General features: G+C 38.7%; 1 protein-coding gene across 1 annotated transcript; it reads left to right on the top strand.

Annotated features, from left to right (window-relative positions):
• Window positions 1-674: 674 nt before the first annotated feature.
• kif26bb (kinesin family member 26Bb) lies at window positions 675-26,525 on the top strand. The gene is made up of 15 exons (XM_065268307.2): window positions 675-1,134; window positions 1,337-1,681; window positions 3,350-3,718; window positions 6,788-6,945; window positions 7,054-7,225; window positions 13,325-13,525; window positions 14,109-14,202; window positions 14,922-15,178; window positions 16,744-16,927; window positions 17,188-17,323; window positions 17,416-17,575; window positions 19,703-22,415; window positions 24,294-24,463; window positions 24,934-25,084; window positions 25,237-26,525. Exons 1-15 carry the CDS (start codon window positions 1,132-1,134, stop codon window positions 25,434-25,436), a joined length of 5,313 nt encoding a protein of 1,770 aa, XP_065124379.1. The 5' UTR covers window positions 675-1,131; the 3' UTR covers window positions 25,437-26,525.
• The last annotated feature ends 1,160 nt before the right edge of the window (window positions 26,526-27,685 follow it).

The raw sequence follows: 27,685 nt of genomic DNA, 5'->3' as shown, positions 1-27,685 counted from the left end.
GAGTTTACTTCATCTGTAGATGTCTTTGAAAAGAATTATTGCAAGAAGTGGTGTAGTTACAGCAAAGTTATAAAACAGGTGAATGTTTCAATTAGTTGTGGTTTAACTGACTTATATTAATGTTTACATAGGCCATGCATTTCCTGATTTCTAACTTACCAATTAGTCTATATTAATATTAACATTTTGTTTAAAACATTTTTTTAACAGCACCTGGTACAGCTGGCACAGACTTCACAGCCCATTGTACTACATATTTATACTTGTACTGGAGTAAGCAAATTTGACTTTTGGTAGAAATTTGTTAACATGGTCCACGTCCAAAATTTATCAGATTGTGACCCTAATTTTTAGTTATAATTAAATAGTTTTACTGGACCTCTCAATCAACGTAGATTTGCGGTTTGTGGTTGTTTACCAATATATTATTTTTCCACAAATGTTTTCTCCAGACTAATCAAATTAGCTAAAAAACGCATTTACAAAATGTTAAAGTGCCTTTACAAGGTTATCCACATCATTTGGTCAGCGCACTTTTGCGGTTTTAAATGATAGTCGATAGGTGGCGCTATCTCATGGTCAATCTCGCATTATGGTAACCACAACAGTGTTTGTAATCTCTATTCCTTAGAGCAATGACAAGTGGGTGGTACTGTAACAGAGAACAAAAAAGATGAAGACATAATACAACAACAACCCAAGGATACGTCTAAAGAGCTTTTTTCTCCATCATACCATGCACTTTTTTCTAAGGAATATCCTAAAGTTAATAATGGACATTAAAACATCGCTAACTTAAGGGAAATATCGCATGGAGTGATTTCATTCAAATACTTTTCATTTGATTGAACGGCGATTCAAGATTCACTTCTAATCGTTGGATTTCTCGAAGAACACAAAAAAATCGATGCGAGCCGCATGAAGTCAGTGCATGTGAAGTGCATGAAATCACTTCACGTGAGAGGAGAAGGTTGAGGGTTTTTACACGAAATAAAGTTTCGTTACATTTTCCGGAAGTAGCTATTTTTCTATGGATCGGATGAAAAGCTGTGGTAGGACATTGAGATTTCTTTGCGCTTCCATATAAAGAATCATACAAGCTACTCTGAAACAACAGACAGTCAACGGTGTATGGTAAGTAGGCTATGGATCTCATGGTTTAAGATAAATCACATTCATATTTTGGTAAATAAGTTATTTTACATCATGATAAAATAGTAACATATCATAAATTAAATAAGCCTAAACTTACGCATAACTATGAATATTGCACCGTAAATGTGCTTATATATAATTCTGTTTCTATAAAATGTTAAAATGTTTTTGTTTCTTACAGATGACCAACGTTCATATAAGTCCTCGTTTTAAGGGTCATTCGGTGCATAAGGAGTTTTTAAGCGTCGACCGTCCTTCGCCCGAAGGCGCTGGCTCTTCATCATGCGATTCCCATACAGCACCATGGACAGGGTTCACTCCTTCACATCCTACACCCTTCACGCACTCTCTCCTCCGGTCAAAATTGACCAAGGAATCGTTAAATGGATGCGGAGAATACAACTCCATCAGATCCATTGGGACGCAAAGACACACGGGACATTTATGCAAAAAGTGCGTCTCTTATTTCAACATCTTCAGAGGGGAAGCGTTCAAGCAAATAATTGACGGAAACCTTTCTACCAAAGTAAGATACTGGTTTTTAAACCTTAAACGATATAAAGAAACATCTCTTACTAGATCTAAATAGAGATATTAAAGTGTCGTGGGTATTTAGGATGCACATTTGCGCCCACCCTATCTGCCGTCTCATATTTCAATTACATATGAGTCACATGTTTTTTTTTCTCTTCCCTTGAAACGAATTTAAATCGATTAGCTTTTGCAATTGGTCTGTGATTCATTTGTCATTAGTCTAGCCTTTATTACACTGGCATGTAATGGGTGAAATATGTCAGTTTCTGCTAAAAAGAACATTCATGTAAAAACTAATGTAATCATTTCAGACAGAGATGCATTTGTGGGTGTCTCAGTATTTGGTTTTAGAAAGAAATAGGTTAGTGGACCAGTTGTTTTTCAAGTAAACTCAATATACGGATACTGTGTGATTTCAGGCCTCTTTTTTTCAACATTTTTAATTGGTTTTAGCAATTTCAACAAGTATACACATTTAAAAATAAAAGTGGTACACGATGAAATAGAAATTTTTTTTTGGATGTTTTTACTTTCTTTTTCACAAAGGTTCTTTGTATAGTGGATAAAGGTTATTTAAGCTGAAAGAAATGGGTTTTCAAAGAACCTTTGACTAAATGGTTCCTTGAGGAACCAAAATGGTTCTTTTACAGCCTAGGAGTAAAGCAGATCACCAGCAGAACAACAAACGGTGCTAAATAGCACTAAAAGTGGTTCACTGGCTTGTAATCATAGGGGAACCATTTTAAGTGCCATATAGCACCATGTAGTACCTGTGTAGAACCATATTGTGCTATATAGAACCATATTTGGGGCTATAGTAGTGCTATATCACCTTTGGATAGTTCTTCAATCTTCATGGGTGCTTTATAGATGCTATATAGCAGTGGTTCTCAAACTTTTTCCGTGTGCGGCCCCCCCTTGTGTACGGTGCATTCCTTTGCGGCCCCCCAAAGAAAATTTATGACAAAAAAACTGTTCTAAAATTTAACATTTTAATTAAACAAAACATATTAAGTTATACAAAGTAGTGCTGTTAGTTAGTAGCCTTTTTTTATTACACAGAATTCATGATAAATGAATGTATTTTATAAAATGTCATAAAATGGGGCCCCCCCAGCCCACAGTTTGAGAACCACTGCTATATAGACGGTTTCAGCAGTAACAACATAAACAAGCGGCTGTCGCGGTCCGCACGTAACTTCCGGTAAACTCCGCTAAGAATAAATATCAACAAAGTACTTTAAACGTAGTTTATTTATATAACAAGCAAAAAAACAACACATAGATTAGATAGGAAACCAAAACATTTCTTATTTTCGACGAGGCATTTGTTCAAGAGATCAGTTTAGCAACTAGTCAGACCATTAAAAAAACGAAACCGGAAGTAAGGTTCGGATCCAGACGTGTATCACGTGCGTCCGATGAAACCGTCTATAGCACTAGAAATGGTTCCCCTATTACAAGCTTTTAGTGCTTATTAGCACTTATTTTTTAGTGTAAGATTTAAAAAGCATGTCAATTTTGATGTAAGACTAATAGATTACAAAAAGCATGCTATAATTGTCGTTATGCAGTATGCAATTATTCTTACACTTGAGTTAATCTTTCAGTTATGAAAGAGTTAACAGCCAGCAATAACATTCTTCTCTCTGTGCTTCAGGATCCCAGTCTCCCCATTCATCTTTATGAGAGCATGAAAGCACCTGCTGGTGCTTTAGAAGCCTGGAGCAACGTAGATGGACGCTGTAGCGTCTGCTCCACTCACTTTAGCCAGCTGAAGCAGGAGGCCATCCGCACGATCCTCACCCAAGACCGGGCCATATGGACCACTTCTTCTACTGCCAACATCTCATCCACAGGCTTAGGCTCACAAACTCTCCCCAGAACCTCAAGCCACCGACCCGCTGCGTCAAAACCCCATCAGAGGTCCTGCAATGAAGCACCGGATTTCTGGATTAGAGACCGTCAACATTTGGAGGCCATGTTGCAAATGTCCTCATGCAATGGAATTAATTCAGCTTCTCAAAAGGTAAACTTTCCAAGAAGATATGGAGAGCTCAGATGCAAAAGCCTCTAAGTGCATGTTTTTCTTGTTTTTAATCAGACGTATATATGTACACAGAGTGATTGGTTAATATCATTATCGCATTTTTGACAGAGGTGGTGTTAAGAGGCTTTTGCATCTGATGAGCGCCTCACATTAAGCCTATTCTTTTTCCAAATTATTATAACTAAATGAATGTTTTTATGTTTACACTGTATGTCGATTATATCATCCATGTGCATAATTTAAGGGGATATCAAAATTTATGACTATGCCTTTCTAAACAAACTCTACAACATCATTATGATTCCCTCTAGTCAGCCTCAATTAGAACCAACAGGCACTGAATACAAGACTTGGTTAATGGCAAAGCCCGCAGTATCCGTATACTGTAGCTATCTGTCAACAACAAAAATCACGATCAATACTGCTGTAATATTTAATGACCATTAAAATATTCATACACGGCTTGATCGTAAATACAGTTGAAATGAGAATGCATTATGAGATTGGGCATGGAGTGGAAATCTTAGACAGGTCCATCAGCACAAGATCTTTATGCATCACTGGCCAAGTCTATGGCAAACCAGTCCATTAGTCCAGCTTCATTTCATTACACCGACATCCAAGGTGGATTCACTCAGGTCTAGTGCACTTGGAGTTTAAAAGATAGATTTATAGCGTGGAGTAAAAGCAAAAGAGAGGCTTTTTTAAGATAATCATGCAACACTGACGGCACTGGGCAGCATGCTTTTAGGAAACGTGAAACTGCGGAAATAATACATGCATGTAATTAAATCCAAGATTCTCTCTGGGGAAAAGTGAAGTGAGAGAAGGAAGAGGTAGAGAAGAGTAGACTTCCAGTACTAATTGGCATTATATTCTTGCAAGAGATACTTAATGGAAAGGAGCAGGGAGGGCACTCCCATTTCTCATGGTTGGATTAAAACATCAATGAGACAGATAAAGGCAGATAGTGCTTAGCTATCATGACTCTGGAAATGTGGATGATTGCAGGGAAGACATGGGTTTACTTAAACAGAAGCAAAGGAATACAGCCTGATACTTATCTTGGCTGCGAGGATCAGTTAGATGCTAAACTGAAGACCTTTCCAGCAGTGCCTGAAGGGCAGACATTTTTTGTTTGTATGCTGAGACACATGTAAGAAAGTTCATGACTTCATCTGCATGTGAGTCAGCTTCATCCACTTAGAATAGCATCTGACTGCAGTGCATTACACAACTGCTGTATCATAGAGTTTTTGCATTATGCAGTATTGCATTCATGGGGTAGCGTTAACACAGCCATAATTTTTCAAATCAAAAGCTAAAAGTTATTAATGTCATTTAAAATCAAGGGTTCAAATGTTATAAAACCTAACAAAGGTGAATTTCTGAACTGGTGGTGGTGTTTATACAGGACCGCTCATTGGTGTCCTAATTTAAAGGTATTGCGGAGGATTTTCTTTTTCCGGGTGGATCATCAAGACTATTGGTCCTCCTAGTTGTCAATCAGGATTGTTGCGCAAATGCATTTTTTAAAAACGTGGAGAAGGCGGTTCTTTTCTAAAATTCGAGAAAATCCTCCGCTACACCTTTAATTTTTTTACTTATGGTTCATACACTGTTAGATAAAATTGACAATGACAGTGTAGACACCCATTTAGGAAGAAGAATAGGACTATAGTGCCGTGGTCTACAACATGGTGCCCGCAGGCACTAGGTTGCCCGCCAAAGCACATCTTATTAAAAGACTCAATTTTAATATTTCTTTATAATTTTTTATATTATCTTGGCATTATAACATTTTAAACAATGATAAAACATATTAAGAAGTAAAACAAAAAAGTTTTGAGTATACATCAAAAAAGTTGTTTTATCCCTTGTGGTAGCCCTTGCTCAAGGTTGGAGACCCCTGCTGTAGTGGCTACACATATATTTTGCCTGGTCGCTAATTTTATAATGTAATATATATCAATATGTGAATATAGTCAGGGCTTAGCATTGGGCTGCAGGTATTCTGTTTTATATCATAATAACCTGTATTATTATAATAGCTCAAAAGGCCATGGGTTCGAACCCAAGGAACACGCATGCTAATGTATACCTTCAGGGTTCCCACAGGTCCTTGAAATCCTTGAAAGTTTGTGAATCTGGGGGGGGATTCAAGGCCCTGGGAAGTTGTTGAAAATATACATGCATAGATACAGATAATTGAAAGTGCTTGAATCTATTTTATGCAAGAAAAAAAATCCATATTATTCCCTGTGTAGTGTAGGATAATATCATAAAAATTCTAGACTTTTTAAGCACATGTGCTAAACTGTTCATTTTATGTGCTTATATCTTCTGTAAATGCGAATGTTGATTCATACTTAAATGCTTTTTTGCATAGTTGTGTTTGACACATGAAAACATCCTGGGTTACGTATGTAACTGTTGTTCCCTGAGAAGGGAACGAGACGCTGCGTCTCCCCAGCCATATTTTCTGCATCCTTGTAAGGCCGTCTTTGGCAATATTTCAGATAGTGATATACTTCCTGGCTCTCGCATCACCCTGTCTTTGTTGTTAAGCCTGACCATTGGTTGAATTTGATATACACATTCAGACGCACTTACCCCTGGAGGCGTCCCCAAAGTGTCACCACAGTGATGCAGCGTGAGTTCCCTCGAAAGGGAACTGTAACAATGTATCTTAAAAGGTAACACAATGTTACCTTGCTCTCACTTGAAATGTGTCCCCGCATGTAGACCTTGAATTTGAGGGTATTGCACCTGGAAAGTCCTTGAAAGGTCCTTGAAATTGAAGTTAACTAAAGTGTGGGAACCCTGTACCTTTTAATGTACTGTAAGTAGCTTTGGATAAAAGTGTCTGCCAAATGCATAAATATATATATATATATATATATATATATATATATATATATATATATATATATATAAAATATAACCTAATTTTATTGCTTAAATAGAACATATTGAATACATTTTGTCTGTCAAATTATAAAATATATATGATTAACCTTTAATATGACCAAGGTTCATGTTTTTCAGACTTCCCAGAGTCCTTTGCATGCACAAATGGAGCCTGAGAAGGAGAGCATGACTTCGTCGACCCTATGCAACTACAATTCTTCACAGCCATCCAGAGCTTCCAGCATGTCTTCCCTTCTCCCTGCGGGAACCTCAGCTGCCGTCTCTTTCTTTGTCAAGTAATAAGATGATTTTTTATTTCATGTTCATCTAGCTGTTCCTTAGGATTTCAGCATTTTTAACCTCATATGTCCTTTCAAGTATATTCAATGATTAAACATTCACAGGGCAGTACAAAAGCTGAATGTGATGGTTAGGAGAGGGAGGCAGTATTCAGAGAGTGGTGCCTTCCAAAATACAACAAACTTCAGTAGTCTACTGCAGAAGTCCTTTCCTCCCACTCCAGCCAATTTCTTCCAATCTGCCAGTAAGAGCAAGGAACCACCTGTGATGGGGAAGGTACGGCTCAAGTATTACACTACTCAGTAAAAAACTACAGTAACCAAAATGTAAAAAGCAATCCAGCGTTTCAAAAGTCGTACAGTATGGGTCTGTTGAATGCTGTATTCTGATTGGCTGAGAAATGTTCCGTGGGTATGCATTAATTTCTGATAACCGCACACCTAACTTGTCAAATGTCTTAAAAATAGGCACCAGAGCAATGTTTGTGGTAACCGTGGTATACAAGGGATTATTGACTCTGGTCCTTTGACCTACCTACTGTGCTTATATTGAGAGTTAGATAAAGAATTTGTGACCCTGTATGTGAAAACCCTGCTAAAGTAATTTTTTGTGATAATGGAAATAATGTATTAGATAATGTAAAGAACATTCTGTCAATTTATAACCCTGATATCTTTAATACGGTCATGTCAAACTTCCTTAATTTTATTATGAGGGTCATGGTAGCAATATAATATTAAATAAAATTTTATTTAAACAAACATAGGGGTGGTTTCGCGGACAGGGATTAGCTTAAGCCAGGCTTTAGTTTAATTAGGAAATCGAATTTAACAAACATGCCTTACTAAAAACATTACTGGTGGGCATTTTTAGGCAAAATAAAGGGCCCTGATGTATTTTAAGATATCTCATTGCAAGTTGTTTTTAGTTTGGACAGCTCTTACATTGACCTCTGTGTATGAATACAAATAAACTTGCCTTGCCTTTCCTTAAGTCTAGGAATAGTCTAATCCCTGTCCTGGAATCCGCCTCATATAATAATATACAACCCCAAATCCGAAAAAGTTGGGACACTGAAGAAATTGTACGTAAAAAAAGAATGAAATAATTTACAAATCTCATAAACTTATATTTTATTTACAATAGAATATAGATAACATATCAAATGTAGAAAGTGAGACATTTTGAAATGTCATGCCAAATATTGGCTCATTTTGGTTTTCATGAGAGCTACACATTCCAAAAAAGTTGGGACAGGTAGCAATAAGAGGCCGGAAAAGTTAAATGTACATATAAGGAACAGCTGGAGGAGGACCAATGTTTAGGAATAGGAATGTTGTCCCATTCTTGTCTGAAACAGGCTTCTAGTTGCTCAACTGTTTTAGGTCTTCTTTGTCGCATCTTCCTCTTTATGATGCGCCAAATGTTTTCTGTGGGTGACAGATCTGAACTGCAGGCTGGCCATTTCAGTACTCAGATCCTTCTTTTATGCAGCCATGATGTTGTTATTGATGCAGTATGTGGTCTGACATTGTCATGTTGGAAAATGCAAGGTCTTCCCTGAAAGAGACGACGTCTGAATGGGAGCATATGTTGCTCTAAAACTTGGATAAACCTTTCAGCATTGATGGTGCCTTTCCAGATGTGTAAGCTGCCCATGCCACACGCACTCATGCAACCCCAAACCATCAGCCCATGGCTTCTTGTTTGACCTATAGAGTTTTAGCTGGCAACGGCTAATGTCACGGTGGATTGTGTTCATGACAATGTTTTCTGGAAGTATTCCAGAGCCCATGTTATGATCTCCATTACAGTAGCATTCCTGTATGTGATGCAGTGCCGTCTAAAGGCCCGAAGATCACAGGCATCCAGTATGGTTTTCCAGCCTTGACCCTTACGCACTGATATTGTTCCAGATTCTCTGAATCTTTGGATGATATTATGCACTGTAGATGATGATAACTTCAAACTGTCACGACTGGTATAAACAAAAGAGAACCCAAACGCAGACACGACTGAAATAATAATAAACTGAAGGTTTATTAAACACAAAAACCCACGTGGGGGTAAAACAGGGAAATAAACACGGAACAGGAACAAAAGCACTGGAACATAGAAACAGCAGTCAGAAACACGGAACACATGAAAGCTCTGACCTGAGACAATGAACGCGCACACGACAGAGAACGAGAGGGCAATATAAAGACACGACATCAATGGGGAACAGGTGAACATAATTAATTACGTAAGACACGAGCACATAAGGGAGTAAGGTAAAAGTGACGAGACAGTGGGAACACGTGGAAGCCACATACACAATATGACTCCACGTGTCCCTACACAGAACATAATACTGTCACGGTCCTGTCAGATGTACTCAGACCTTAATCTAGTACAGAAGGTCTGACAAGACCGTGACAGTACCCCCTCCTTAAAAGGCGGATACAAGACGCCACAGAACAAAACATTAAACACGAGAAACAAGAGACTGCACAACAGAAGACAACCATGACAACATCACAATAAACAACAAAGGTAAACAAACATACGTAACAAACGGGTTGGGATGGCTTAACAAAAACAGAACATCATGAAGGGGTGGTGGGGCAATAACAGGGGAAAACAAATGTCCAGAATGTGGAAATTGAGTCCTAAACCTCTGCTGAAAAGCAGAGGAGTGGTATGTCCCGGGTTGCGCGGTTGGTTGCGCAGATGGCTGCGCCGGCGGGTGACGTGACTCCGGCTGCGCCGGCGGGTGACGTGACTCCGGCTGCGCCGGCAGGTGACGTGACTCCGGCTGCGCCGGCGGGTGACGTGACTCCGGCTGCGCCGGCGGGTGACGTGACTCCGGCTGCGCCGGCGGGTGACGTGACTCCGGCTGCGCCGGCGGGGGACGTGACTCCGGCTGCGCCGGTTGTAGTAGCAGCTCTAAAGCCCCCTTCGTCCTCCTCCTTCTCCGTCTGGAGACCGGTAACGCAGGACGAAGATCGGGTGCGGCCGTAGTCTCTAGCACCGGTGAGGCGGAAGTCGTCCTCCCCAGCCTGATCGCCCCCGTGAGGATACCCCCTAGCTTAGGGGCGGGTGAAAGAGGTCGGGCAGTTTCAGCTGGGCTCTGTCGTTGAGCGAGGCAGTCTACCAAATCCCAGTAGGACAGCTGGAGTAAACTGCCTCGCTCCTGAATCGGTGGAGGGTGATCCATACCCGCCACCAGATAGGCGCTGGCTAAAAACTCCGGGTAACATCCCTTCCTCTTCTCGACCGCCCGGGCGTAGTCATTAAGGGGAAGCCCCTTCTGCGGTGGGAAGGGACTACTGCCGGAGAGAGTCTGGTTGGCAATCGAGGACCACCATTCCGGGTCCGACACACACTGCATGCTGTGTCCGCTGGGTTCAATTGGGCGCGTTCATTCTGTCACGACTGGTATAAACAAAAGAGAACCCAAACGCAGACACGACTGAAATAATAATAAACTGAAGGTTTATTAAACACAAAAACCCACGTGGGGGTAAAACAGGGAAATAAACACGGAACAGGAACAAAAGCACTGGAACATAGAAACAGCAGTCAGAAACACGGAACACATGAAAGCTCTGACCTGAGACAATGAACGCGCACACGACAGAGAACGAGAGGGCAATATAAAGACACGACATCAATGGGGAACAGGTGAACATAATTAATTACGTAAGACACGAGCACATAAGGGAGTAAGGTAAAAGTGACGAGACAGTGGGAACACGTGGAAGCCACATACACAATATGACTCCACGTGTCCCTACACAGAACATAATACTGTCACGGTCCTGTCAGATGTACTCAGACCTTAATCTAGTACAGAAGGTCTGACAAGACCGTGACACAAACTCTTTGCAATTTTTCTCTGAGAAACTCAGAAAACTATTTTTGGCCGCAGCATTGGGGGAATTGGTGATTCTGTGCCCATCTTGACTTCTGACAGACAATGCCACTCTGACAGGCTTTTTTATACCCAGTTGTGTTGCCAATTGACCTAATAAGTTGCAAATTAGTCCTTAAAGCGGAAGTCCACCCTAAAACAACATTATGCTCAAACACTATATTTCATGCCATATATGTAGTTGATTGTGCTGCCATCAAATGTACTAACTCCATATAAAAAATTAAAGCTTTTAACTGCTACAGTAACGGTGATTTGACGCGTCATCAAATCACCGGAAGAAAAATGCACGACTACATTAATTCTGAATGTTCTAAATGGGGGCGGGTCTTGAGGCGAGATGATTGACAGTAGATGATAACGTTTTTGATTGACAGCTGCACAGGAGCTAACGTTAGCTTGCTTTGCTCGTGTTTATAATAACAACAACATGATAATAACTTTCTACGTAGTATGTTTACCGTAGTTACACAAAACAAGCAACAACTAAGCCAAATGATGTTTTAGATATTTTAACAATTTTACATTACCTGAGTCCGCGGAAAAACTGGGCTGAAAACAGTACTCAAAATCTTCCTGACGAAAGTGCTGGCTGCATATTCAAAGTAGTGTAGTGGTGGGTCAGCTGAGGGTCGCGTTGATGTCAACAATAAAAACTCCCGGTGGCCTGAATTTGTTGTCCTTACATCCACATACTGCACAGGTTCTAGTCATCTTTTATCGAGGGCCTTGGTGATTTCCCCCTCAGAGACGGTTAAAGCGGAGTTACTCTTTGGATGGGTTCGTCTGCCGGCTAACTTCAAGTTGACTTGAGTTGATCTGAGAGCTAGTTGAGCGGTAAAAGAAGTTATTAGGCTTGTTCAACTTCATGTGGCGTTGCAAGAATCGACAGCGGGATGACGTCAAAGTACCGCGAGAGCGATTCGCGAAATCATACGGAGGAGTTTGCTTTTAAATCCCTTTCGCGGAACCTTGACGTCATCCAGCTGTCGGTTCCTGCGGCGCCGCATGAAGTCAAACAAACCTGACGACTGCATCGAACAGTGGTTAGTGGGTGGAGCTAATGACTCAGTTTCGCGCAGTGCATTCTGGTTAATTGTGTCCATTAAAGACCGTTACGAAAATTCCGCTTCAACACACTATCAATCTAATAATCGAAATCGTGCAAATTTATTTATTTTTCCTCATGTATAATGCAAAGTGGACATAAATTACCCGTGATAAACAGGCTAAAATGTCTAGATTGGACTTCCCCTTTAAGCTGTTCCTCATATGTACATTTAAATTTTCTGGCCTCTTTTTGCTACCTGTCCCAACTTTTTTTAGAATGTGTAGCTCTCATGAAATCCAAAATGAGCCAATATTTGGCATGACATTTCAAAATGTCTCACTTTCAGCATTTGATATGTTATTTATATTCTATTGTAAATAAAATATATGTTTATGAGATTTTCCTTTTTTACTCATAATTTCTACAGTGTCCCAACTTTTTCTGATTTGGGGTTGTATCTCTGTAAAAGTGTAAACAGACTAAACCATTCAGATGTGCCATGCTGGTTTGTTTGGTCTGCTTTAATGGTTTCAGAATGGTTTGTGCAGCCCAGCTGGACGTACAGCTAAACCATCTTCAACTTAGACCAGCCAGCCGCTTGTTTAACCTGTGTTTAAAATGTCATTTAGTCTGTCCTTGAGACACGTCTAATCTCTACCTGTCTGTAGTTTTAGAGATGCTTCTCGCTCTTACATAACCATTAAATGTGATGTTAATGGCTTTCCCATTCCATCGCACCACCTCCTTGTGGAAGGGAAATCAATTTAGTTTACCCTGACTTCACTCTCTGCAGTTCACACTGATGGGACTCAGCTTGAGTTTCAAATTATATCGCTCTCAGGGTGGCACCTTGCAGTTCGGATCGCACTCAGCCTCGCACGTCCAGCAAGTGTTGCAGAGATAATGGATTCCTAAATAATTCATCTCTCCTAAATATGATTTGACAGACTGATATCACTGGGCAGATGCATTAGATATCAGACAAAGCATTAACCTTAACCTGGTTTTATATATATATATATATATATATATATATATATATATATATATATATATATATATATATATATATATATATATATATATATATACTTGATGACGTCATGCTTATAACGTGAGATATTTCAAGTCTAGAATTCTCAAGGTTAGGAATATTTTCTGTGACCCTGTCTAGGAAATCCAGCCTGAAATCTCAAAATCTAATAATGAGATTAGGAGTATCAAAGTTTGAGTCCATTCATTCATTTCACATTGATTTAAGTCTTTGACATGACCTAACTCAGTTAATATTAAAGATATCAAGGTTATTTTTTCAAAGAATGTTCTATACATAATGTTGGATGATTTTAGGTAGAAAACAGTAGGATCACAGGCAGGATGTCATAACTTGTATCTTCTGCAATTGTAGGTCAAAGTGATGCTGCGAGTCTGTCCGGTATCTGCCTCAGACGCCTCACAGCCCCACTGTGTCAAACTGGACCAGCGAAAGAAACAGATCACAGTGTTGAATGTAGCCACACACAACACAACTTATACACAATCCACTGGCACTGCGTTCTCACCAAAATCCTTCACCTTCGATGCCGCATTTGGCCACGATTCAACCCAGGTCAGGGCCACTGCCTTCTTTCCATCATATGTCCTGAAAACCGATCTGTCTTCGGTCTGGAGCCCATTGGAGTTGTAATATCCAAACATGCAACATTTTCAGATTTGGTTACTTGAGTGCAGATATTCAATATCTGGACAGACTCATCTGGTACAATCAATTGACCTGAATTCACTCAGCAGTAGATGTATCTTTGGCTTGATGCCAAACCATTTTGGGATCGTCTCCCAGTAATAATGCTACAGGAGACACATTACCGGCAGGCCCTTAAAATCCGGACTGTAGGAGAAATCTGAAAAAGGGGGCGTTATGAACCACATAAGTGTATGGTGACATGCAGTAATATTTGGTTAACCTACGTGCTGAAAGTGAGGTAAATGGGTCTGGCCAATTTAGGATTACAGTTTACAGAGTACACACTGTTCTTTATGTTGTTAAGTCTCCTGTTTTGCCTTAATTGGCCAGCTGTATTTTTTTCATAACAAGCCCATATAATATAATATAATATAATATAATATAATATAATATAATATAATATAATATAATATAATATAATATAATATAATATATAATTCTTTTTCAGGCTGAAATTTGTGAAAGCAGCTTGTGTGACCTGCTACATTGTGTGCTTGCTGGGGCTGATGGCTGCATTTTAAGCTTTGGACAAACCAATGCGGGTAAGTGAGTTATATTAAAACCTTTTACAGAAAGCTGCCATAAAGTCTTCCTTTAATAAAACCAGAAATGGTCAATCTGTCTACGATCAATATTTTACACCACAAGTGTGTAAAAGGCACTCTATCTATCACTTACATCTTAAGTAAAAAAGCAAATCAATCAAGTATATGTTCCCAAGATTTTTCTTTTTAAAGGACCATGCCTCGTGGTGTCGACACAAAAGGTTCATATTCAGACCTGTGAATCCTCTTAATAGATGCATATCCATTACTTAAAAAGACGACACGGGGCCTACATAGTGGGTCATCGCGGGTCATCCATTTTTAAGGTTATTAATAGTCATCCGCCCGAAATCAGGACAACAGTCTCTATGTGGAACGTGCAGTATGACATCATTGACTTTTAGCGAGATTGAATTACCCGGCTTTCATGTTGGCCCTTGGCTCACAGCCAGAATTCATAAATCTTTTATACCGGACCATGCTTGACTGGAAGTAAAGTGCTTCGCTTTTAATTGGTGATGACATTGCCATAACGCATTTTACACCCCAGTTCGTAAAGGCATTGGGCGTGGCCGATTCACTTAAGCATATTTTAACCGTTGGGTTTTTGGTATTCCAAAAGGGAAAATGTATTGTGTTATTTTGTTATTCTCATTTTAATGTTTGCTAGCTATACTGTTTGAAAAAACTCTCACTTGCCTAATTTTGCTTTACAGGAATGACTTACACGATGTTTGGCCATGATGGTTGCGTTCAAACCCTTGGAGTCATTCCTTGTGCTATCTCTTGGCTTTTCAAGCTCATTAACAGGAAGAAAGACAAGACATGGGCTAACATCTCGGTTTCAGTCACAGCTGTAGAGGTCTGTGGAGAAAACAATGCCATCAGGGATTTACTCTCTGATGTTGATGCAGGCAAAGAGAATTATAAGCAAGACGCTTACCTCATAGAGGACCCCATCTACGGCATACAGGCAAGTGTTGAATGCTATGTGATTAGTTTAGATGCAGTCTACACAAAGCATTTTGTTCCAAAGTGGCTTTACCACATTATAAGCTTTAATGCAATTTAACCCAAACATTTGGAAAATACAAAAACTGAAGTGTTGTTTAAGTACTCCCAACCTTTGGGTTAAAGGCGGGGTACATGGTCTCTGAAAGCCAATGTTGATATTTGAAATCAACTTAATAAACACGCCCCTACCCCAACAGAATCTGTACTAGGGCTGTCACGATTATGAAATTTGGCTGGCGGTTAATTGTCTAATAAATTGTGACGTCATGACGATTATTGCTTTGACATTTATTTCTCATATATTTTTTGTTCATGAAAACATTTTCACACATTGTTGTGATTATTTAAATGAATTTTTTTGCAAGGTTTACCTGGAAGTAAATATTAATACACATAACATATTTAAAAGTAATGATTTAATGAATATATCTTTCAAAAACTGCAAATTCCTGTTAAGAAATAAAGTGGCTGCAAAAAAATCAATTTCTGCAGCATCCCCTTGTGCTTTTTAGACAGATGTGCAATCATTGCGGTGATCTGAAAACATCGCAATGAGGTCAAACAATTGCGATGAGACGATTATTTAAAGGGGGCAGAGAATGAAAAACCATTTTTAACCAGTTTGTTGAATAATGGTAGTCTACCCGCATTCACAAACAAACAAAAAGTGCTAGACATGCTAAACATCTCAGTCTCATAGAAATTCCTCTTTTAGAAATGTCAGCCAGAAAACGGCCCAATCTGAAAAACTGATGCTTATGACATCACAGGCATCTAACTGCCCCTCCACTTTAAAATAATTGGCTACATTTTTTGAGTGGCAACAAAGTTAGCCAATCAGTAATGAGATTGCAAGTTAAGCCAGTAGAGGGAGCCAAATAGGTGCAAAACCACTTGTTTAAAATCCCCCACCCTAATAGAGCTATCTGAGAGAGGTTTTTAGGAAGCTTCTAAGGCATTACAGACCCAAACAAAAATATTTTTGTCTACATGTCACATCACAGAGATAAATACCCCATTCAATCATTCTATGTCACCTTTAATCATTGTGACAGCCCCGCCCCACACATACGCAACGATGCCAGGCAACTTACTGCTGATTGGCTACAAGTGTGTATTGGTACTCCAAGTGTTTTTCAAAAATCATGCACCCTGCCTTTAAATTAACTAGATAATCTTCATATTTTGAACAACCCAGTATATGGTTGTCCATTTTACCCGAACATGGGTTGGAACAACCCAGCATTTTTTTGAGCACATGGATAGTTTTATATAGAAAACAACAAACACAAAAAATATTTTTGGTGTTTTTTACAAGCAGGGTCCCAATTGAAGGTTATGCCATCCTCTTGCTCTTGTAGCAAGAAACAACTGTAATCTCTTGCACGGCAAACTACCGTAGGCTATACGTATTCACAGGAAATCAATCAGAATTAAATAGAGCCTCATTGGTATGTTAATTGAAACATTCCCATTTACTTAAAAGTCTCATAATTAGATTGTGTTGTCGAACCTTTATTCCAGCTTTGCAACCACAGTGTGTTAAATGCTCCGACTCCAGAAATAGCTGCTTCCCTATTAGATGCAGCTATTGCGTCGCGTAACAGTGGGATGGTGAACAGTGGAGGAACACCGGGACACCGCTGTCACATGTTTTTTACCCTTCATGTCCGCCAGCAGCACATCGGGGGTAGCACCAAATCTGGGAGTGAGTTCAACTGCTTTTTCATGGCTACAGAAACTGTAACTGTATGAATCTTGATCCACACAAAGACCTATTGGATAACATTATCCCCTTACGCGACACTAACCCACAGAGTGAAATATCATACATTTGTCTATTTTAAGCATCTTGTAATCGATGTTGTTGCATTTGTGATTTGTGACATTCCGATCATGTTCTCAAATTTTATTTGTAATAACTGTTACAAAGTGCTTTCTTCTTTTAACACAATTGTTTTCCCTTAGTGAATGTGGATCAAAGCAAGTTGAGCCTGGTCGCTTTAGGAAGCTGTGTGGGGGAAAGGGATTCTGGGGTCTGTCTTGCAGATCTCGGAAACATAATCATCGCTAAGCTCACAAGACATAAACATGTCCCAAATAAGTATGTCTATTTATATATGATATTAGCAATTTTACTAATAGTAGCCTATGTAAACATAAAGAACATTATCAGTGGTTGTTTGTTCACTACAGGGGAAATAAATTGGCAATGCTACTACAAGACTGTCTGAGCAACATCAACTGCACCACCACAATTATTGCCCATATATCCACCTCATCTGAAGACCTCACAGAGACCCTCTGTACAATGCAGACTGCGTCTCGCATCCGAAGGCTACAAAAGAGGACCAGGGTATTTTTTCATAGTCATTTGAAGGAATAGTTTAAAGGGATAGTTCGGCCAAAAATGATATTAAACCCATGATTTACTCACCCCCAAGCTGTCCGGATGGCATATGTCCATCGTTTTTCAGACAAACACATTTTCGGATATTTTAGAAAATGTTTTAGATCTTTCAGTTGATTAAATGTAATGTTACGGGGTCCACCCATAGTCCACGACCTTCAAGTCCCAAAAAGTGCGTCCATCCTTCACAAATTAAATCCAAACGTTAAATCCCGCCCTCCGAATTTGTCATACGTCACTAAGAAAAGTGCGTACACTACGCTAATACTCTCTCCTGAATGCGGACGCGACTTAGATGGCGGCGCTACCGGAAGGTATTTATTTTCGTTAATAAAGTTTTAAATATGGATATTTCTACAACAACACCGCACGGATTACCCTCAGAAGACCTTTGTTTATCATCCTGGAGCCGTTTGGATTTAATTTGTGAAGGATGGATGCACTTTTTTTGGACTCGAAGGTCGTGGACTATGGGTGGACCCCGTTACTTTACATTTAATCAACAGAAAGATCTAAAATATTTTATAAAATATCTGAAAATGTGTTTGTCTGAAAAACGATGGACATATGCAACTTGGACAGCTTGGGGGTGAGTAAATCATGGGTTTAATATCATTTTTGGCCGAACTATCCCTTTAACTAAATCTAAAAATTCCCTCATAATTTACTCACCCTCATGCCATCCAAGATGTATACGACTTTCTTTAGTTAAATACAATTAAACATTATTTCTGTTATCGTTTGTTAAAAAGCACATACATCTATCATTAAAGTCCCCATGAAATCAAACCTGAAAATTGTAATTTTTTATGAAATACACTGCAAAAATTATTTTCAAGAAAACATAGTCTTAGTATTATGCACAAAATATCTGCCAATAAGGGCAAGAAAGTGTTTCTTGAATTAAGTGTTTTTAAATAAGTAAACTTATTTCAAGATTTTTTCCTCACCCCATTTGCAGATTCTCTTGAATTATACACTGCAAAAAAAATATTTTCAAGAATAAAAATTCTTAGTATTTTTGTCTTGTTTTCAGTAAAAATATCTAAAAATTCTTAAATTAAGATGCTTTTTCTTGATGAGCAAAACGACCCAAGAAAATAAGTCTAGTTTGTACACCAAAAATATCAAATTTAAGTGATTTTGTGCATAAAACAAGCAAAAAATCTGCCAATGGGGTAAGAAAGAAATCTTGTACATTTTTCTTAAACACTAATTCAAAGAAAAAATTGCTTACCCCATTGGCAGATTTTCTTTGCTTGTTTTATGCACAAAATCACTTTAATTTGACATTTTTGGTCTAAAAACTAGACTTATTTTCTTGGGTCATTTTACTCATCAAGAAAAAGCATCTTAATTTAATTTTTTTTATATATTTTTACTGAAAACAAGACAAAAATGCTAAGAATTTTTATTCTTGAAAATAATTTTTTGCAGTGTATAATTCATGTGGATCTGCCAATGGGGTGAGGAAAAAATCTTGAAATAAGTTTACTTATTTAAAAACACTTAATTCAAGAAACACTTTCTTGCCCTTATTGGCAGATATTTTGTGCATAAAACAAGCAAAAAAATCAGCCAATGGGGTAAGCAAAAAAATCTTGAACATTTTTCTTAAACACTAAATAAAAAAAAATTTCAAGTAAAACTTGCTTACCCCATTGGCAATTTTTTTTGCTTGTTTTATGCACAAAATCACTTAAATTTGACATTTTTGGTCTAAAAACTAGACTTATTTTCTTGGGTCGTTTTGCTCATCAAGAAAAAGCATCTAAATTTAAGAATGTTTAGATATTTTACTGAAAACAAGACAAAAATAAGTTTTTTTTTCTTGAAAATAATTTTTCGCAGTGTAGGACCATCATCATGTGGGCTCCCATATAAGATAACATAAGGCCATTTTAAAATAAATTATTCATTTAAGTTCAAGTCATGTACATCTGGGATGGCATAAGGGTGAGTAAATTAGGAGAGAAATTTGAATTATTCTATGAATTATTAATTATAGATATGTTTTAGTGCTTTGAATTCAAACTGTGCTTTACATCTTGACAATTCTTTGATCATCATTAGAAATCTTCTTCAAGCTCCCCTGGAGGAGGAAGTTCAGGAAATGAGAGAAAACCTCATAATACCACCAGGCTGAGAACCTTTCAATCCACTGGAACACTGGATCAGGATCTGTCCTCTCCCAGTTTCTTTGGTGAGCCTGGAGTTCGTCCTGGGAGTGCTAAGTCATTTGAATCTGTCATAGATCATCCAGGCCTCCTGAATAAAGAGGTGTCAGACAGAAGCGGGGAGGTTTGGCCTATTATTCCATCTTCACTCAAGAGCAAGTTAGAGTCAAAAAAGCGTTCTCTGATGAAGCTTTGCGATATATCCCCACCACTCGCATATCGCATGAAACAGCTATCAATAGAAAAGGATAAGGAAGAGTCAGTGCCAACATTATTGCAAGACAGATCTGAGTTTGAGTGTCTGAAGTGCAACACGTTTGCGGAACTCCAGAATCGACTAGGAAATATAGACGTAGATAAAGAAAGAAGAGGGTTGGTTGGAATGGATCCATGCAAAGATCAAGCAGCGAACACTGTGAGCAAAGCACCTCAATTAAGCCAAGCCGAGAACTATAAATCTATTTCGACAGATGTTCAGACATCTAATAAATCTGATAATACAAGACAGGGAAGCTCTCCAAAGAGATTTCCTGTCATTCAAAACAGTGAGGAAATAAAAAGTGCAGTCAATTCTCTGGTTGTTCAGACATGTTCCCCGCAGTTAGATGCCGTCAAGCAGTGTGACCACATGATCCATGACCTGTCCTCCAGTAGATCTAAGCCTAATATTGAAAAAACTGAAATTTCACTGCCTCTGAGATTAGAAGAGGAAAGTATGCAATCGCACGATTCCACGATTCAACCTGGGACACGAATTTCTCCTGCTGGCAAGAGTGCACCAAGATCTGGATCCTCTTCTTCATCCTCTTCATCCCTGTCTAACGGTTTAGGCTCTCCACATACTGTTGCTTCTGTGAATGAAAACATTCCACACTGTATGTTAAAACATCAACGAGAGATGAAGGCCACCATTACTGTTACAGTTCAGCAGCCACTGGATCTCAACGGACAGGATGAGCTTGTGTATAGTGTGGTTGAAGAAGTAACAATAAATGGGACCAACGAGAACGGAAAGGCAAAAATATTGAGCGTTCGTGATTCACCCTCACTCCAATCTTTGACATCAGGAAGTCGGCCTGTAAGGATTATTGGCAGTGTGGGTCAAGAACATACAACAAGTTTTCTTAATTCAGGCACTAAAGAGCAAACTTCAGAGACCGAATTTGCTTTGGAGTCATCTGATGTAACTTTTCAGAAAAAAGCATTCGTGCAACCCACATCAGTCAGTACTAATGTTGACAATGTGAGGGTTGAATCAAAAGAGCCGCCGCAATGTGATGCTTGGTCAGATGTTCCTCTCACTGAAGAAGTAAGGGATATGGCTAAGGCTGGCCCTAGCTGTAACCATCCAAAGCACTATGAGATCTCAAAATCCAGACAGTATGATTGTGACATTATAAAAGAGCAGAGCTCTGTGATGTCCAACTTTAAGGATGCCCCACAACTGCACATGAACACAGAACACAAAAATCCACCTAGTCCAAGAGAAACACTTGAGAGGACGCAATATATAATGGTCAAACAAAGGAGTAAAGATAACGCACCCCTCCCATCTACATATAAGAATAGTCCCAATGCAAAACAGAATAAAGAAGAATCCAGAATGTCCAGAAGTACAATGCTTAATCAATGGCAGTCTTTGGAAACAGAAAATGAGACCACAAAAGCTCCTCATGAGGACAGCAGCAAGTTATTTAATGCTAGATTGAAAGCATTATCCAGCAGGAGCCATACTTTGGATCTGAGCACAAGTGGGACTCCTTTGAGTTTACCGGGAAGCTTAGAGGGTATTTGTACCTCACCAAGATTCAAGAACAAGCGAGAGACGGGTCGAATCAATATCCCAACTCATTCATGCAGTATGGATGATGCAGCTAATTTCAAAGAAGAGTTTGAGAACTTTGTAATAGGTCGAGCTAGTCAAAGTTTCGGGAGGGTTCCAACATTCTTCCCTATGCATGACGTTGATGCAAACGACACGACTCAATGCAAAATCGTTAGGTCCAAGGCATCATATGCTAATAAATCAATGTCAAGTTCAAAGATCCAAAGGATGTCTGACAGCAGTCCCATGAATTCAACCCAAAATCTATCCTCCAAATCGAATGGTTATTCAATGAACAAAACAACAAGCCTTTCTTGTAATGGTTTATCTACCAATCAAAGCCACTGGTCAACGCAATCCTTATCCACCAAGTCCTCCGCTTTACCTCTGAAAGGAAGAATTGAACTTTTAAAAAGTAGCAGAGACTCTCTTTGCAACTCAAGCCAAGGTGGGTCTGATTTAGACGAAACTGAGGAACACTTGAGTACAAAGCCTTTGGCTACCACATTGCCATCTCCATACAGCTGGATCACAGCTCCACGAAAACCCAGTGGCCACGCCAGCGATACCACCAGTGTTCTTAGTGGGGAGTTGCCTCCGGCCATGTGTAAAACAGCTTTACTTTATAACAGGAGCAGTATGGTCAGTAGCGGCTATGATAGCATGCGTAGAGAGAGTGAAGCTACGATCAGCAGCAGTTCAACACACAACTCCTTCAGTGATCAGAGCTGCTCACCAGGTGCTGCTAAAGGAGCTAGAAGTACAAAGAAAAAGGCCAACTTAGGTGAGGAACAAGCTAAATAATATTCTTTAAGGGGTTGTGCACACCAAAGCTTTTAAACGTGGCTGAAAACATCAGGCGGATGCCGACTGCCAGCTTTTTTCAGTTTAGCACTTTGGTTGCTGTGATACTTCTGCTTTGTTTATCAGTCGTTGTACGATGCCCCAGTTGGTTGTTGTGATATTTGTCCCGCCCCTCCTCCACTGTGATTGGATGGCTGTGTTAGAACTGACATTGATGAGCTGAGCTTTTCACCCAAACTTGAATATTTTTTGACTCTCTGGGTTCAGCGCGGAAAAAACACAGAGCGCTGACTTTCATCGCAAAAAAAAACGCTTTTTTGAAAAACGCTGCGCTTTCATTGGAAACAGTTGAAAACATACGCTGGCCGCCGGCGTAAAAGCTTTGGTGTGCACGCCAACTTATACTGTGTTCACACCTGCCACATTAGAGGCATCAAGCGTGAGTGATTTCAATATTAAGTCAATGTTAAGACACGTTTACGCGCGTCTGGAGGTCTCGTGGCATGAATGAGGCGTTTAGCGCAGCACGGTAGACGTGAATCCGCCTCATTCGCACGTCTAGTTCGGCGAATGACGGGAATTGATCGCTGCCGCTGGAAACGCGAGAGTTAACAAAATCTTTGGCGGAAAATCACGCAGCGTTAACCAATCAGGAGCTTTAGTAGTGACGTGATTGATGGAAGCGAGCGGAGTCGCAGAATTTCCATGTCTCGATTGACTATAATTTCACGAACGAATGAAGCGAGTAAACTCAAAATAATTACGTGCGAATAGCGTGTTTTTTCCACCTCTACCGCATTTGGTGTGAATCCAGCATAAGAAAAATTATAATAATTAGGGATGCACCGATAAATCAGCCTGTAATCGGTATTGCCAGATAAAAGCTATTTATTCCTACTATCGGACATCGACCATTTGTTTATAAACAGCTGATGATTAGAACCGATTATATCTTGGCAATCAATTTGTGTTAGTTGCAGTTTGTACACTCTGCACTGCTAGGATTTCATAACATAATCATTTGAAACAAGGAGTATCTGTATTTTTCGGAATCGGAGATGTCCTAAGTATTCAAATATCGTTATTGGCACAGAAATTATGAATCCGTGCATCTCTTATTTTAATAATCTAATAATCAAGCTGAGTTTCCATCACCCCAATTTTATGCACATTTTGAAGTTTCGCATAAAAACACACCAAATTTCGAATAAAAATAATTTAATTCACAAAAAAGTTTTTTACGCTCGCTTGACGTAGTTTTTGGCTTATGCGATAAAGAGTAAATGCAAATAATTGGAGATAAAAGTGTTTCTGGCGAATAAATTTTGACATAGCGAACAGTAAACCCATGAGACTGACCATCTAGGTCAGGGGTAAGCAATGTCTGTCCTGGAGTGTAGATGTCCTGCCGAGTTTAGCTCCAGCTCTAATCAAGCACACCTGAACTAGCTAATCAGAGTCTAAAGAGTCACCTGGAACTTACAGGTATAGGCGAGGTTTAATCAGGGTTGGAGCTAAAATCTGCAGGACATCGGCACTCAAGGACCGATGTTGCCTTTCCCTGGTCTAGTTGTTTCTGCTATCATTGTCTTAACCATATATGGGACTTGACGTCGTCACAATGCATTCAAAAATGTATAACTTTTCCAACCAAAACTGAATGCAGTCCTGTCTCCATTTTTTAAGCGTGCCTTGTTTTATTTATTGTTGGTTACTAGTTTACCAATACCACCGTTATCCATTATTAACTCGATGGAAACCCAATTCGCATTTGCAAAGATTCACTTGACGTTTGGATGGATACCCAAACCCAAATGATTTAAAGCCCCATCTTCATATTTACTGTTTTTGTCCACAGGATCCAGTCCAAGAGCCCTATCCCAGGACAGCCTGCTGACACTAAAGAGGTCCGCCAGTGGACCCAAAATGCAGTGGGCAGATCGGGGACGTTCTGACTCTTATGAAATTAAGGTCTATGAAATAGATCATGTGGATTCCATACAAAAGAGAGCTGGGACAGGGAACAAGGTGAGAGTTAAAATAATATGTAAGGGATTACGTATAGCCAGCTGAATGCTAATGCAGAATAAATCGAGATATGGTGATCAGGTTTTATAACCAAAAAATCTAACAAACATGCATTTGGTTTAATCATTTGTAAATAAAATCTCATATTATGCCATTTATTATGCATACTTACTTATATTGAATTTATGTTTAAGTATTAAACTACACTTTTAAAGGTGACTCACAGTACTTGGATGAGGGTGTGTTATCTAGGAATAACAAACCTCCGAATGTCGCCACTGGCCAATCAGAATCAAGAATTTAATTTGCCATCTTTGTACATTAATAAATTAGTGCACTCAACTCTTACTCAACTGTAGTGTTATGGATGCGCAGAAAGCAAATCTCCTGTCACACATCACGTTTAATAGCATCTTATGTGATTCTTTGTGCTTAAAGTGAAAGTGACATTTTGACTACCACATTTTCAGCGTATAGTTCGCTTTAGCGCACAGCTAAAATTCCTGGAGCATCGACAACAGAGGATTGCAGAGGTGAGACTGAAGTATAATCTTCTCAAGCGGGAGCTGGACCATGCCAAGCAGCATCTGATGATAGATCCAGGAAAATGGAGCCGTGAATGTAAGTATTTAAACCATGTTATAAAGAAAAGTGTTTTGATTTTAAATTCATAATAAATATTTACCCTAGCAATGTGAATAGTAAATTGTATGTTTGTCTATGGCTTTACTCTTTTATTTTTATCAATATTATGCTTTTTATGTATTTTGCAGTTGACTTGTGGCAGACATTCGAAGTAGACTCCCTGGAGCACTTGGAGGCTTTGGAGCAGGTTACCGAACGACTAGAGCGACATGTTAACCTCTGTAAAGCGCATGTATTGATGGTCACTTGCTTCGATGAAAAACCTAAGCGCAAACAAAAGTCCCGGCATCGACCACCTGTAGATCATAAAGGGTTTGTAGCAATATAGCATGCCATAAAATGACCACTTTTGCCTGTTATGCAATACAGATATGTGTACAAAACCATGCAAAAATCAGTACCTTATATATGCAAGCTTCCATTGGTGCTAATCAGGTCATACTTAATATCCAGTTTGCTGTATAGCAGATACTTGATACATTGAGAGAGCTCAGCACATTAGATTGCAGGTTCACACCCGACGACAAAATGGACGAAAACACCAATTTGCGCATTTTAAAATAGATTCAGACTGTTAACCCAAGTTTTGTAGTTAATCTTGTGCAGTAAGGTTTCAATATTTTGCGCTGTATTTCAAAGACACTGCCTTAAAGGAATAGTTTAACCAAAAATGAAAATTCTGTCATCGTTTACTCATCCTCATGTTGTAACAAACCTGTAATAATTTCTTTGTTCTGCTAAAAACAAAGGAACCAATTTTGAGCAATGTTTGTAACCAGACTATTTTAGAGCACCATTGAGGAGTATTTTTTACTATGGAAGTCAATTGTGCTTCATTACAAATATCATCCTTTGTGTTCAGCAGGACAAAGAGGAATAAATGATTACAGAATTTTCATTTTTCATCTCTTAACATTCTTAAGATGCATTAACATTAAGATTAACAACATCGAATGTACATCACGCAATGAGCATGCAACCTGTTTTAATAACTGCTTGTCCATCTGTGACAAAATGTTACCATGATTGATGAATGAGTTCAATTCCTGATCACTGCAGTTAACCATTACTCTCAGATGCTGAAGCGCATGGACATTTCGGTGACTACAATGTGCATGAATATTTAATAAGGCAAGCACTTATAATTTATGATTAGGTGTCTGTTGTTAAACAACACGCTGTAATATTCTGGCATGCATTGTTTCACAATGTATAATTTTAAGCATCATAACAATTGTTATGGTGACAGTACTACCTTTCAAATGTACAAATGTGAAACATTGCTTCACCTGGGGTTTAAAGTGGTCTGAATCTGGACCACAATATCATGTGATTATGCATAATGTGAAAAACCTTAATAAAAGTCCTCAGGCCTCGCCTTACTTTAGCAACATTTATTCTGTCAATATATAATAGTCACCTACAAGGTTGTAAAAAACTGTAAAAAGTCACTTTCAACACTCACTTAGTGTGTATTGAGTTGCTCGAAGAGCGAATAATTTTAAAGTAATTAATTTTTTTTCTCAACCCTTGTGATTTAAAAAATAAACATGTTGTTTACTTTACTGTGCTTTTTATTATAAGTTTAAGTGATGTTCAATAGCCATTGTACTTAATAGCTGAGATGTTTTTTAGAAAAACAATATGGAATGATAATAAACAATGAAAAATATTTTTGTGTGATTTTTTTAGTATTACTAACACATTCAAACAAATAACAGTGAACCCATCATGTTGTCAAAGCACATATTAATCAGCTTTGGCATCTTAAGAGTTCAGTGATAGAGCAAAACAACCTTATTATGAAGTCATGGCCATTGCAGACTGCAGCCAATCACAACAGTGATTCCTCTTTCCGGACTCATATTTAATTTCTTCTGCTCCAGTTCCTAAATATCCATGGACATATTTTCCTTCACAGCTATGATGTAAGCACACAGTTTACTTTATGTAAAATGTTTGTCTTCTTTGTTTCCACTGTAAACAGATTCATTAGGTTGGTTAAGTACTCTTATTGTTGGCTTTTAGACAACATGCTTTATAAAACACTTACACTCTATAATAAGGGTCCATGAATCATAATGAACTAAGACATACATGTATTTTTACTTAAACATAAACTAATGCTGAGTTAAAGGGGACATATCATGAAAATCTGACTTTTTCCATGTTTAAGTGCTATAATTGGGTCCCCAGTGCTTCTATCAACCTAGAAAACGTATTAAAGATTAACCCAGTAGCTTAGTTTTGGTAAATCTTTCTCTGCAAGCATATAAAAAATAGGTCATTGAAATTTGGCTCCCCTTGTGATATCAGAAGGGGATAATACCGCCCCTTAATCTGCACTATCGCTCCATTTAGTGGAGCGATCCGCTCATTTGCATTTCACAGGACACACCCAAAACGGCATATTTTTACTTACACACCTACAAAGTGCCAATTTTGACATGCTATAATAAATTATCTATATGATATTTTGAGCTAGAACTTCACATATGTACTCTTAGGACACCAAAGATTTCTTTAACATTTTAAAAAGTATTGTGAAATGTCCCCTTTAAGGCTTTTACTAATCTC

The sequence above is a fragment of the Paramisgurnus dabryanus genome, chromosome 12, assembly GCF_030506205.2.
Source record: "Paramisgurnus dabryanus chromosome 12, PD_genome_1.1, whole genome shotgun sequence".
NCBI classification, from domain to species: Eukaryota; Metazoa; Chordata; class Actinopteri; order Cypriniformes; family Cobitidae; genus Paramisgurnus; species Paramisgurnus dabryanus.
Note: the sequence above shows the minus strand (reverse complement) of the source record. Positions and strands in the feature narration are given on the sequence as shown.